General features: G+C 51.0%; 1 protein-coding gene across 4 annotated transcripts in view; it reads left to right on the top strand.

The window, feature by feature from the left end:
• The window catches only part of TRAF7 (TNF receptor associated factor 7), a 36382-nt gene that overhangs the window by 19948 nt on the left and 2580 nt on the right, over positions 1 to 13854 (top strand). For 3 of the 4 annotated variants that reach the window (XM_052772827.1, XM_052772828.1, XM_052772830.1), the window contains 13 exons: positions 1029 to 1145; positions 2481 to 2573; positions 4363 to 4396; positions 5698 to 5881; positions 6604 to 6738; positions 7642 to 7859; positions 8447 to 8520; positions 9578 to 9626; positions 10142 to 10269; positions 11350 to 11432; positions 11842 to 11881; positions 12315 to 12431; positions 13625 to 13747. In XM_052772827.1, the coding sequence (XP_052628787.1) occupies positions 1029 to 1145; positions 2481 to 2573; positions 4363 to 4396; positions 5698 to 5881; positions 6604 to 6738; positions 7642 to 7859; positions 8447 to 8520; positions 9578 to 9626; positions 10142 to 10269; positions 11350 to 11432; positions 11842 to 11881; positions 12315 to 12431; positions 13625 to 13747 (1395 nt within the window). The remainder of the gene's footprint in view (positions 1 to 1028; positions 1146 to 2480; positions 2574 to 4362; positions 4397 to 5697; positions 5882 to 6603; positions 6739 to 7641; positions 7860 to 8446; positions 8521 to 9577; positions 9627 to 10141; positions 10270 to 11349; positions 11433 to 11841; positions 11882 to 12314; positions 12432 to 13624; positions 13748 to 13854) is intronic. The other variant, XM_052772829.1, reaches the window with a different exon arrangement.

Genomic DNA, 13854 nt, shown 5'->3' with positions numbered 1-13854 from the left:
CCAGCACTTCTAGGAGTTTGCAACTGATGTAGGCTACAATCAAGCCATGTACAGGTGCAATACATGCAGGTGCAGGCAGCCTGGGCATTAGTCATCTCTTGATGCTAAGTCTCTGAAGCTTATGGCTTCATTCTCCCGTTTCTTTGTCAGCCCATCCATTCCGCTCCTTGAAGACTTTTATTGCTTCTCTCTGCACTCTTCCCAGTCTGCCAGCAGCATTTCTTCCAGAGTAACCCAGCAGTGGCTGTGCTACCAGCTGTGCTAGACCCCCGATTCCAATCACCCCGTGGTCTGAAGAGTCTCTGGTTTTGCTTTGACACCAAATTGCATCTTGGCTACACGCTGCTGGTTGATATTCCACCCTTAAGAGATGTGCTGCTGGTTAATATTCCAGCAGCGACGTTCCCTCAAAGCCAATCCCAAGGCTGCCGTAACCAGTGGGATTTTTCTTGATTGGTGCATGCAATGTCCACTTAGCTCTCCCCTCCCGAGCAGGAAGCGACAAAGCCAGTCTGTTACTGAATTGAATAGAAGGAAGTCTCCACACTTACGCAAAGAAATTTGGCAGAAGTTAGATAGCGAGTGAAACAACAAGTGCTGCTGCAGAGATTATAGAAATTGCAGAAGCTGGTAGCTGTCTCTGGGGGAGATTTACAAAGCTTTCTGTGAAGGATTAATTCTTCCAAACCATTGCTTTGCGGGTGTGCACGGTAAGTATATAAACGAATGCACCTTTGAGAAAGTTACATGCTTGGAATTTAGATGTCAGCTTGGTTTAGCAAGTTAAACCTGAATGATGTCTATCCTGTCTCTGAGCATGGTGCAGTGTTCCCGGCTGCTGGGAAGGGCATGCAGCAGTGAGACGCGCTACTTCTGGGGGCTACTCAATGCAGCTTGGCAGAGTGGATGAACAAATGGAGCAGCTGAGTTTTGTGGAGGGGAGGGACTGAGCTTGAAGTCTCTGTGCTAGGGTTTTGGAGTGGGGGGAACTATTTGCAATAACAAGAACTGGTTTTATCTCTTTGAAGCCTCCGATCAGCACCCCACGCCGCTCTGACTCTGCTATCTCCGTCCGTTCATTGCACTCTGAGTCCAACATGTCCTTGCGCTCGACGTTCTCACTCCATGAGGAAGAGGAGGAGCCAGTAGGTATTTGGGATTGTCTGAAGGAGCAGTATTAGGAAGTTCAGTATCAAAAGAGTAACTTAGTGGACTCTTGTGAGTACATAGAGCTATCATGGGCAGATTTTTTGTGATGTCTGGCAACTAAAAGCCTGGCTGTCAGGACTCCTGGTTTTAATTTTGTTTCCACCACTGACTTCTGCAAATTACTTAGCTTCCTTCTGTACCGGTTCCCTATCTGTAAAGAGGGGGCAATGGTGAGGCTTTTCTGCTTCTCAGAAAAACTCTAAAGTCTTTGCAAAGTCATGTGTGATTCCCTGGCTCTGCTGCAGAGCAGTAGGGGGTTGTAAGTCTTTAGGCTGGTGGTCTAGCCCCAGGCAGCAAGACTAATACAATTCCCCACTGATTCAGAGCGCCATCCTGCATTTAGGGCTGCATGGCACCCCACTGACTTGATTGTAAGCCCCAGGAGGGTGCAAGGAATTGTCCACCTGTGACTTTTGTAGGGGGAGGACACTTTTAAGCTGAGTTTAGCTTGTGACCCAGTAACTAACCCCAGTCTGGATGCATAAAAGGTCAGGCGGCATTTTGCCACAGATTTGGGAAAAAAGTGTGTGTTTCATATTTAGGAACCCCGGGGGTTGTGTTTGCATTTTTGAGAGCAGGACAGGATGAAAAGACAGACCAACCTGCAGTGATTGATTTGAAATGCTCTGAAATGTGAAGCCCTGCTCTGATGTGGAGTGGGGAGCTGTGCTGCTACGGGAGGACGTGCTCAGAGCCCACACTCCAGCAGTCTTAGCTGGTAAACAAAACTGGAGAGATGGGCCCATTGCGGCAGAAACAATGTTGTTTCTGCTTCGTAAGGGAATGAAAGAGCCCTTCCTTCAGGATGTTTCAAAAATACAAAAGGGCAAGCTGTTTTAAAATGGCTTTTAAACTTCAAGCTTAGTACAGGGGACATTTTTGACAACACAGTGTTCAGTCCAACCAAGCAAAAAGTACCAGACAGTGCAGCTCACAGAATTCTGGTAACTTGAGTCACTCTAGCAAAGAAGTTGGTCTGTGCATTTTGCTGTCGGGTCCTGATGCTGCCAGATGCTGGTGGCCGCCAGTTTGTGATGAGCTGAGGGTCTCCAGCCATTCCGAAGTTCATTCTTCCTCTACCTCTTACATACTGGAGGTCAGCGGCTCCAGACAAAAGTTTATTTCAAGATATTGAAATCCTTAGTGTGCCCTGTGCCCCAGGGTCCCTGAGGCTCACAGCTGAAAAGTTGTTTTGTTCTTTCTGCAGAGCTGGAGGCTCTTGGGTTTGGACTAATCCTTGTGCTCTGTTTGTCCCTTTCTCTCCTCTTCAGGAGCCACTGGTGTTTGCTGAACAACCGTCCGTGAAGCTGTGCTGCCAACTGTGCTGTAGTGTGTTTAAGGATCCAGTCATCACAACTTGTGGGGTAAGGCAGTACTCTTCCAAATCACGAGCGTGGGCTCCACAGATGTCTTATGTGAGCTATAGCCAAGCCCTGACCTGTCCCCAGTGACTGTCCCCAGTGACTGTCAGCCTGAGTGAGCAAAGATGAGGCAGCCCCTCACCAGGGAAGCCAGGCCAGCGTAGGAGCAGAGATGCTGATGGACATGTGTTAGATTTCCACACAAGGCAGCTCTGAACCAGTCTGCAATGGGGTGTGCGGGGCACTCTGCAGTTAGCCGGAGAAGCCTGGGGCTCGCTTAAAATTGGATGGCTTTTCCCAGGAGAGCTGTACTGTCAGCCTCCCTATGCTGGCCATGTTCAGTCTCCTTGGTGTGGCTTCAGTGAGGTCTAAACTCTTTATTCCCTCTCCTGAAGGGCTCTGCAGAGTGCTGCTGCCTCCTGGGCACCCCAGGAACGGCTGCTCTTCAGTTGTGAAGAATGTGTTTCTTATAAAACAAGAATGGCTTGAAGCTTCATTTAGTTAATGCTTGCAAAGGGATTTGAGATCCTCTAATGAAAGGCACAGAGTATTATGAATATTCTTCCATATTCCATTTTACTGGGATTTAATAGAAACTGTATATTATTCCTGCTTCTTTGCTACATGTGAAGAAAGATGACTTTGTGATGGGCTCTCTAATGCTTCTGACGTGCTTCTGATTGCTAGGATGGAGCTGTAGCAACAAAAGCAGAGAGCAGGATTGTTTATTGCAGTGAGGGTGCTATCCCCAAAGGTGCTGGAAGTTGGTGCAGTTCTGCACCATTTTAGTAAGCAGCTCTTCATGGAGACACTGAGATTTTCTGGTTAATATGGAAAAACAAAACAAAACAAATCTGCTGCAGGAAACAGACTGGCTTCATTTGCAGTCCTGGTTTGGCAGCTCTGGAGAGAGCACCATGCAGCTGTGCAGGGCAGGAAAAGGCCGCCTGAGCAGGGCAGCAGATAACAGCTCTGAAGAGTGACTTGCAGCCTCTCCAGTGCTGCTGCCAAGCGCTGGCCCTGTGGCAGGGGAATGTGGCTGAGGAGGCTCCAGGGAACCCACAGGGCAAGTGCAGGACCAGGGAAATGCTGCAGCCTTTGTTCCTTTCTTTATATTCATTAGCATGTTAGATTGTATTTGCTACTTTATCACGTTAAATTGTTACAGACATTTCTGCTGTAAGAATAGAGAAATAGAGAGCTATTTAAAGTGGCAAAATTTACGGTGCGTTTAATGGGCTTACAAACCAGCTGTCCCATCCACCTGACAGCACAACAGCTTCAGCTACGTTAAAAGAGCTATAGAGGGATATATGTGATGGGCTGACTGGCCAAGGACAGGGAGAGGCCAGACTCCCCTTGTTCTTCCCGTTGAGGACTTCTCGGGGAAGTGAGAGGAATGACATGGACTAAACTGGAGGGTGAAGTAGGGAAACACCATGCAGACTTGGAGGGTAGGAGTATCAGAATGTGGCAGAACATGCCAGTGGCTTCGGCTTGCACCATGATCATGGCCTGATCTGGAACAGGGCAGAACCCTCAAAGCTTCAAACTGTGTGCTTAATACTTCTCAGGAACAGGACCCATGTTGTCCTCTTAGCTGCCTGAGCAGCTGGTTTTTGCCCTGCGGTGCAGACTCAAGAGCGCACTGAGCTATATAGCAGGCAGAACAGCTGCTGAGGCCCCTGAGCCACAGGCTTTGGTATCTCCCACCTTCCCCATCGTTAGCCACAGGGAATAATTTGTCCGATATTGTTTACGCTGACACTGCTGTTCCTCTTTGTCTCCACAGCACACATTTTGTAGAAGATGTGCCTTAACATCTGGTGAGTACAGAACTGTTCTTGTGTGATGCAGCCAAAACACTGTTATTTTCTGGTTTGTTTGCTTTCACTTAAAAAGAAACCCACAGAAAGATGTCTGAAAGGCTTAAAACAAGCTGTCAGTCACAGGCTGCCACTGCAGCAGTGTGGTGCTGGGGCATGGGTGGCTGTGCAGCTCCAAGCTCTGATGGTACGCGCTGTAGCATGGGCACTAGGGGGCTGGGCCCGGCTCTTGGGCACAGGATGTTCTCAAATCCTGGAATATGCAATGGATAATCCCAGGATAATACATGTCTCGCCCAGACTTGACCCATTGATTTCAGACAGAAAGCTTTCTGTGGCTGCCTGTCCGAGCAACAGGGGGGCCGTGTTTGGCAGAGACCCATCAAACCCCTCCTCCCCCTTCCCGTTAGTGCCAGCTCTCTGGCCACTGACTGAGCCCATGCGCAGCAGCACACAGAGCTGCTTTAGCTCACCCAGCTCTTCCAGAAACTTGATGGAGCCCAAGTGTCTGGCTGCTGGCCTGGCCTAACCAGCTCCCACTTGGTTTGGACTCTGCACTACAAAAAAAGACTTGATTTGGCACAAGCCTGTGCCCCTCTTGGAAGGCTGTTGTTCAGCACAAAGCCAAGCCTTTCGTGTTTCCAGAACAGCGAGCCCTGAGGAGGCTCCCTGGGGAGTCCAGCAAAGCAGCAGCTCTTTCTGCCTTAAGATGTTTGTCTTCCACATGTGAGGGGTCCCTCTGCTTCGCATGCTAATCCCCTGTCACCATGTTGTGCTGTATCTATCCCAACCACAGATTTGTAGCAAAAGGCTTTGCAGTTGCAATCCTGAGTTGCTCAGTTTTGTTCTTGCCCTCAAAGCTCGTGTCTTTGCTTCACTGCAGCATCCCTGGTCTGCAGTGCCCTGCTGGCAGCAGAGGAGCTGATTCCCAGGCCCCGGTGGGGGAATGGGTTATGTATGGGGCATCTGCTGATTTGTGGTCACTGCCCGTGAATACTCTCACACTTCAGCAAGCACAAGGTAGTCTGAATTAGTGTGGCCTTCTTTCATTGGCAGCTAGCTCAAATTATCATGGATTAACATAAACTGTAACTTTTCACCAAGCCCCAAGACAAACCAGAGATAGTGGCTTGCAGACCTTGTGTGAATATTCATGGCTCGTTCCATTGCCACCCATCTGGGAATTGGCTGTCTTGGCCAGAGAAGGCAAAAAAAAAAAATGTCCATGCAGAGGCTCTTGGAAATGCTCCTGCAGTGTCTCAGTCCTTGCTGACTCTCTCTTTCGCTTCCCTACCTGGCAGAGAAGTGCCCCGTGGACAATGCCAAACTGACTGTAGTGGTTAACAACATTGCGGTGGCTGAGCAGATTGGGGAGCTCTTCATTCACTGCAAGTATGGCTGCCGGCCTGCAGCCAGCAGCAAGCCCGCTGCCTTCGAGGTGGACCCCCGTGGATGTCCGTTTACAATTAAACTGAGTGCCAGGAAGTAAGTGACTTGTTACCAGCGTGCAGCTTCTCCAGGGAAGGGGCTCTACCACCAGCAATCTGCTGTCATATCTGAGCTGCCCTGCGGCTCCTGGGGACAGTGCAGCTTCTGCCAGCAGTGCCCTGCTGGGGCGTGCAGGGGTGTGGGAATGGGCAGGGTGACTTGAGGAGACAATTCTTTCCACTATGTGTCAGTCTTAGGATGATGGCAGATGGGCTGGTCTCAGGGAAAGGATGCTGTTCTCTGCTCTCAGCTTACCCAAGTGTCTCAGCAGTGTGTCAGGGGATACACTGTGAAGGCAGCCACCTCACATCTGGGTTGAAACACTGTGGTTATGGTCAAGCAGAGACCTTGGGATTCTTTTTGTAAGAGGAGTTATCCTAGTTATATCCTAGGAATCTGAAATCTAGCTCCCTCCCCGTCCTAAATGCATTCACTGTCTTCCCTATCACCTGGCGATTGCCTGTTGTTGATAGCTGCCTGAAGGCTCAGCCCATCAGCTGCAGAAGTAGATGTTCCCTGCGTAAATGTGACCTATTATTACTTTCAACTTACTGGCCAAATGACAATTTAAAGCTGTAATTGCAGTCTTAGAGCAGGAGGCTTTCAATCACCTGACACTCTCACAGGGCTGGTTTGCTCCTTTACTGATGATCTGTGTTGTTTCCATTAATTTTTGCTTACTGCTGATTTTCCCTTCTTTTGCTTCTCTCCATGGGCAGAGATCATGAAAGCAGCTGTGATTACAGGCCGGTTCGCTGCCCCAATAACCCCAGCTGTCCACCTCTGCTGAAAATGAACCTGGAGGCACATCTGAAAGAGTGCGAGCACATAAAGTGTCCCCACTCCAAATATGGGTAAGGAGCTGGTGCTTTTTAGTGGGAAAGATGCACGGAGCTCGTTTCTGAGCTACTTTTCAGCTACTGCAGCTACTGGCCTGAGACTGAGATCAGGCTTGCAGGGCTTGCAGAAGGCAGCTCCTGAGCCTCTTGTTGAGAACAGGCAGGTCACGCTGCCCAGCTGTAAGCCCTGCTGGCAGCCGAGGAGGAGGAGGAGTGCGTAGGCAGAAGGACCAGCTGGAGGAGAGTCAGAGCAGTGGTTGTGGCCAGAGCCACTAAGGGAGGAGGACAAGTACAAGAGTAATGTGAGCACCACGGCAGTGTCTGTCAAACCAGTCCTTCTCCCAGGGCAAGGGAAGTGATCAGCCTTGGAGGATTGACTGTCACCTGAGCAAGGAGTGCAGCCCGGGCTGGGGGTTCCCTGCAGGATGCACAGCTAAGGTTACTGTTGCAGGAAGAGATGTCTTGGCAGAAGCAGAGCAAGGCAAGTCCTGACAGAGCAGCCCTGACTCCCTGCCACGCTGCGGGCCAAATCAGCATCTGCTGAGGTCAGCTGCAGTTTTTTCTATTGGTTTTGATGGCTCTTAGATTGGACTCCTGGTGAGCACATGAACTGACACCACATTCTGTCTCTTGCCCAAGATCTGCTTTTCCTTGCAACTACCTAGACAGACAGACAGTAAGACAGTTCAGTTTGGGGCCTATGCCCTGGCTAGAAGAATGGGAGCTGCTTGGCCTCTCTGTTGCCCTGCAGTTGCCTGCACCCAGCAGGATGGTGAACCATAGCACCACTGCTCCTGGTAGGAGGAGCAGAACAGCTGGGGACCCACACAGGCCTTAGACCTCCCTCTGAGGAGCCAGCTAAGCAAGGAGGTCTCCAGTGTGGCCCTGCTCCAGCCAGCGTCTGCCTTCCCCTTGTAGGTGTACATTCATAGGAAATCAAGACACTTATGAGACCCACTTGGAGACATGCAAGTTCGAGGGTCTGAAGGAGTTCCTGCAGCAGACAGACGATCGTTTCCATGAGATGCAGGTGGCAATGGCCCAGAAGGACCAGGAAATTGCCTTCCTGCGCTCCATGCTGGGGAAACTCTCAGAGAAAATTGACCAGCTGGAGAAGAACCTGGAGCTTAAGTTTGGTGAGTCTGCAATGGATGAGCTCTGCGGCCAGAGCTGTAAGGACAGGGCAGCTCTTTGTTGGGATGGTGCATTACAGGATTCATTCCATGCTTAAAACTGGTGCTGAGCAGGTTTCAGGAGGTTCAGATATTCCTTGCAGAGGAACAAATAGGGGTTCCATTGACTTCTCTGCTGCCAGAACGTCACGGGACCTAATCCTGCAGTCACCGGTCACATGGCAAGTCCTAGAAATGTCTGTAGGCGGCTATCACCTTTCTCCTGTGACTTTTTCCTGTGCAGTCCATGGACGCAAGCCCCCATAAAAATCAGGAAGTTGAATAGCCAACAGTGCAGCCATCCTGGAGTGAGCATGGTTCTTGGACACCTTTGCTGTGCCAGCCCTGTCTTGCCTCTGAAATTTACTGGGTCTTCAGCATCCAAGTACAATTTGCATTTGAGTAGCAGACACCCTCCTGCTTTTCCCTGCTAACAGCAGTGGGTTCTCCCTCCTTGTTCAGAGGTTAGGTGGCAGCAGGTGTCCTCTGCCTGTTTCCCTGGACACCATCACTGACTCTGCAGTGACTATGGGCCTGTCCATCTCTTGTAGATGTGCTGGACGAGAACCAGAGCAAGCTGAGTGAGGACCTGATGGAGTTCCGCAGGGACGCCTCCATGCTGAACGTGAGGAGGGAGCTGGGCCCTGGGGTGGAGCAGGGATTGCGTGCAGTTAGCTGGCTCTGCTACTAGTTAGGCTTCTCCTGCAGTGTGGGGAGTCTTTGTGGTTCCTTCCTTTTTCTGGCTCTGCTGACCCAGGTTTGATTTGCTTTTAGTGCAGCTGGGGTGTGGGTGAAGGTTTCCTCTGGGCTGAGTTAAAGACAGCTCAGTGAGCACATTCTGGACACTGCATCTGGGCTGCCGTTTTAACTGGTTCTGATGCCTTTTCTCAGCCTGTTTCTGCTCTGGAAATGTGTTAACATAGGAAAGGACCCCTGCAGCAAGGAGAGAGCCTTCTGCTCCAAAGCCTGGGCACTCCTATACCTGTTATACTAGCCAGGGACAGTATGCCCTTCTCTCTGCCTGCAGAGAAAGCAGGAAGATAAGCAGATCCCTGCTAGCAAACTGGGAGTGAGAGCTGTCTCATGATTTTGGACATTATTCAAGCACTGATATTGGATAGACATTCCTCCCTAGTTCAGGCAGACTGCATCCCACTGGATCTACTGATTAGGAGGAGCTTGCCCTGGTTTACCTAAGCATGCTAATGAAGAGGGTCCCTGTGGACGCAGTAGGGACCGGACTGTGGAGGAGACTACAAAAAGACCTTCCAGTTCTTCTCCAGTAAGGTGGGCTTCAAGAGCCCAGCTGAGCAAGCACTCCCCATAACCGATTCGATTATTTTTAGCATTCTGGTGAATGGCAGAGCAAGGACAGTATATTCTGAAAGGTACTTCTGTGCCTGCCTGAATACTGAAGAGTTTAGTGCAGGTCTGAGATGCTGTCAGAGCCCCATGGTCTCCGGAGGGAGGTGACAGAGGGACGTATGCATAGAGTCCTACAGCAGGAGACCTTCGATCAGAGAATGAGTCAGCTGCTGAGGGAGGGCCTTCACAGGGAGTCAAGACCTGTCCAAAGGCAAGAGTAGGTTTAGCAGTGGAGGGGGACAGTCTTAAAGCCATGTCCAGAAGGGCAGGCTGGTCTTGATGGCTCTGCAGTTCATGCAGCTTGTTCTGTTTTTCAGGACGAGCTCTCCCACATTAATGCTCGGCTCAACATGGGCATCCTTGGATGTGAGTATGCATGTGGTTTTCATCCTCTCAGGCTGGGTCTGGGGGGATGGCCCAGTGAGCCCTTTTAGGCGAGGTCACAGATATGCACAGTTGTCTCTGGGTGCAGCAGTAATTTGTTCACAGGGTCACCACTGCCACAGAAAGGAGATACTGGTGGGAGGGTTTGCCAGAAGCACTGGTTGAAGGGGAACTCACAGTGCTGCAGGGTTATTAGCTGCTGGGGGGAGGTGTCAAGTGGACCCTGCATCTCTGGCCTCCCTAGGTCCAGCCCAGGAGTTGCATTAGGGAGATGAGTCCTGAGGCTCAGAGCAATGATAAGTTGATGGGCTGTAAGGGTGGGACATGAGATCTTCCAGCCAGACTGGGAGGGTGTCACAGTTCCTTCTGGCCTGCAACAACATGAAGTGCAAGGAGGACCTGCCAGGCCAGCGCAGGGAGCTCTGTCCCCTCCAAACTCACCGTGACATGGCGTGGCACTATTGTCCCACCTCTCACCTGCCCTCTTGTTTCTGTAGCCTATGATCCTCAGCAGATCTTCAAGTGCAAGGGGACCTTTGTGGGACACCAGGGCCCTGTCTGGTGTTTGTGCGTTTACTCCATAGGAGATTTGCTCTTCAGTGGCTCTTCAGACAAAACCATTAAGGTAAGAGCTTGCCTATTCTGTGTATCTTCTGCATTTGTAAATGTGCTTCAGGTGGGACAGAAGCTGAGTTGCAGTTTGTGGAGTGGGGGGATGTCACTTCCCAAAGTTTCCCCCAAAGAATCTTAAATGATTCTTTGCAACTATAGTTGGGCAAAATTGTCTGTGAGGAAACACTATGTGATAGTGAAATGGAGAGACAAATGGTTTTTGCAAAGCCCTGATTAGAATTTCATTCCTCCTGCTGCTGGTTTTGCTTTGTATGGTGCTTAGGGCATTCAAGCCTATTTCAGCTTCTGATTTTATTTTCCCTTGTTATAAAAAGTCATCTTAGAAAAAAAATTTTTTCCCTGATCAGATGTGTCCTTTTTTCACTTTATGGCACTTTTGTTTTTCTTTGTCCTGTTTTCAGTAACTCAAACTGACAGCACTGCTCCAGTGCAACCTAAACAAGAGTTCCCAGTGTCACCATGTTGGCTGCTGGTGGCTGATGGCTGGGCTGGGGAGCTAGGCGGGCTGCCACGACTAGCCCTGCCAGGAGCAGAGCTTTGGCTTAGTTACTTTGAGTGATAGCAAGAGCCACATGGAAGAAAATGGATGTTGCTGTACTTTATTGAAAGAAAACAGCTTTCTCCCCTGTCCTGGCTGCTCTGGGCACCACATTTCCATGTTCCCTCTCTTGAGAGAGTGGTGTGTAGTCAGTGGGGAAAACCTTTGCAGTGGCAGAGGAGGCTGTGCTGTGCCATTGGAGCCCTAGGATGGGGTGTGAATTGCTAAAGCAGGAGCCCGAGAGCTGCCTCTCCAGTTCAGTGTGTTGTGTTGGCCTGGGCTGTGAAAGGCAGAGCTGGAGAGGGCTGATGTGTGCTGCTGTCCAGTGTCGCATTAACTTCAACCTGACCCTTTACAGTAAATTTCCTTTCCTAGACAAGCTTATCTCTGCCTGGGAACCCGGAAGGCAGGTGCCCAGGTGACAGCCTGTTTCCTCGTTTCGGTGCTTTTGTGGCTTTGCTGACATCCTGCCCGGGTCCCCAGCTGCTCTGTCTGCCAGCATGTGACCCTCTGCTGACTTGTGTTTCCTGTTAGGTGTGGGATACCTGTACCACATACAAGTGCCAAAAGACCTTGGAGGGTCACGATGGAATTGTACTGGCTCTCTGCATCCAGGGGTGAGTGGAGAGGGACACCTGCCCCTGCAGGAGAGAGCGGGGAGAGCACTGGGGCCCTTACAACTCCCATCTTTGGTCCTGCACGTGCCAAGATTGTGCACGAGAGGCACGTCTTGCCTCTTTGCTCTTTAAAAATCGACAAAGCACATATCTCTTTGGCCTCCCCTGCTGTCCTGGCTTCCTTCCCTGGTCACCAGCGGGGTGCCCGGCCTCTTGCTCAAAGGGCTGATCCAGCCCAGCCTCCCCACGAGACCTGGGCTCCACTCCTGGGGTTGGTGTGTTTAGTCTTGGCCCGCTGAGGCTGTGGGACTGCAGCTCCTCGCCCAGCACGGTGCCTGGGAACGAGCTGGGACCCTGCACGCGTTGCTCTCCCTCGCTGACCTCCTTTTGTTTTCTGGTGACATTACAGGAACAAACTGTACAGCGGCTCTGCTGACTGCACCATTATTGTGAGTACTCAGGACCCCTGCTCCGCTTCACAGTTGGGATGTGAGATCTACAGGCCAGCCCCAGGCTGTTGTAGAGCAGGGACCTGCATCCTTTTTTCTATAAGGCTCTTCAGCTGCCAGTGGTGTAAGACTGATAACCCCTGTGCGCTTTATCCACTGCCATCAGCCGAGTTACTCGTGGGCTGGATTTGGGTGTTTTCTGCAGGCTAGATTTCCCACTCCCCACTCCTATGTGGGGAGCAGGAGGCTGGTGCTCTGAGCTGGGGCAGGGTGGTCAGTCCTGATCAGGCCATGCCAGTGGCTCATACAAGTGCCCTGTCCTGCCTGTGTTTCTGCCTGTGTGTGATTGCCTGCCTCCAGAGGCAAAGAGGAAGGGCTTCAGCACAAGGGACTTGCCCCTGCCCCTCACTGGCACTCTTCTTCTCCTTTGCAGGTCTGGGATATTCAAAACCTGCAGAAAGTGAACACGATCCGAGCACATGACAATCCTGTTTGCACTTTGGTCTCCTCGCACAACATGCTGTTCAGTGGCTCTCTCAAAGCCATCAAGGTAGAGCTCTGGGGTGGCTCCTCTTGGTCCAGTTGGGGACCAGTGGTACAAACTGTCAGGCAGCAGCGTCCAAACAGGAAGAAAGTGGCATTTTGGTCTGTAGGTGACCTTGTAAGTACACTCTCCTGAGCCACACAGAGAAGCACAGCTACACAGAGCAGCCAGCACTGCTGGCTCTGTGCTCTGCACTGAAGTCAAAGATGTTCTGGGACCTGGCTGAAAAAACCACTTTGTTTCTTCTAACTCTGTAAACCTGAGACTGCAGGTGGAGTATCTTGGCAGTTCCTGAGTGTGTCTGTCCTTGGGCCCCCAACAGACATACTCAGACCATTGGGAATTGGGTCTGGGGTTCAGAATTGGCTGGGCATTCAGGCTGCCTGTTTTGAAACCCCCTCCAAAGGATCTTGAATCTGCATTTTTTACCTAAAGCATGCAGAAATCAGGGAACAGCTTTGCAAGTTGCCCTTTAAAGCCTTGGCTAGATTCCCTTGGTTCTGCTTCCAGCTCCTGGTGAGACAGCTTATGGGACCATCCATCTGTAAGAGGGCGCATGCTCTTTTCTTTATCTGGGGCCTGGAGTGGTTCAGCTATCTAGAGAGTGCTCAGGACTGGAGGAGCAATGAGACAGCACTAAGCAGAAGGAGAACTTGGGGCCTTTTGTTTTTTGTCGTCCCTAGCCACTTTCTGCCAGATGAGCCGAGCAGGCCAGTAGTGCTGCTTGGAGTGGCAGGGTAAGATCTCTTGGTCCCTGCGTGCGGGGGGTTTTGGCCATGGTTTCCCAGGAGCTGTGGGAATGGAGCTTTGCAGGGACGGGCTGGGAGTGGAAGTCCAGAGCAGTTCTTTACTGTAGATTTGGTTTAGGTTTTTCAAGCCCATGGCTCTGCTAGGGAAGGGTCTCTGCCAGTGATAATGCAGGCTCCAAGCTGGCTCTCCCGGGCCCTCTGGGAACATGCTTATTCAGCATAGTTATTGTGTGTTGTATCTGCAAGTCAGTGGGTTCAGGCGATTCCCACTGAGCAGGAGAGCCAGCATGAGGTTCCACTTAGTGATCTGGTAGGACCTTGTGCTGGCTGGCTGGGCAGGGGTGGGCAGCGCCTGGCTCCCGAGCTAGAGGCTGACCTGTTCTGCCCCATCACTGCCCCGTCTACTGAGACTCTCCTCTATGTCTGTGTGTGTGTTTGTGCTTTCCACAGGTCTGGGATATTGTAGGTACCGAGCTCAAACTGAAGAAGGAACTGACAGGTCTCAATCACTGGGTGCGAGCACTGGTGGCTTCTCAAAACTATCTCTACAGTGGATCTTACCAAACAATCAAGGTGGGACCCTGAGACTTGTGGCAACTGTAAGCCATCGGCTCTCTCCGTGCCTCTATGTATCTGTATTCTGCAGCATGGGTTGGTGGAGCAGGACAAAAGGTAGCTGC

The sequence above is a fragment of the Harpia harpyja genome, chromosome 21 (assembly GCF_026419915.1).
Source record: "Harpia harpyja isolate bHarHar1 chromosome 21, bHarHar1 primary haplotype, whole genome shotgun sequence".
NCBI lineage: Eukaryota > Metazoa > Chordata > Aves > Accipitriformes > Accipitridae > Harpia > Harpia harpyja.
The sequence above is the reverse complement of the archived record's forward strand: the minus strand, read 5'-3'. Positions and strand labels throughout refer to the sequence as shown.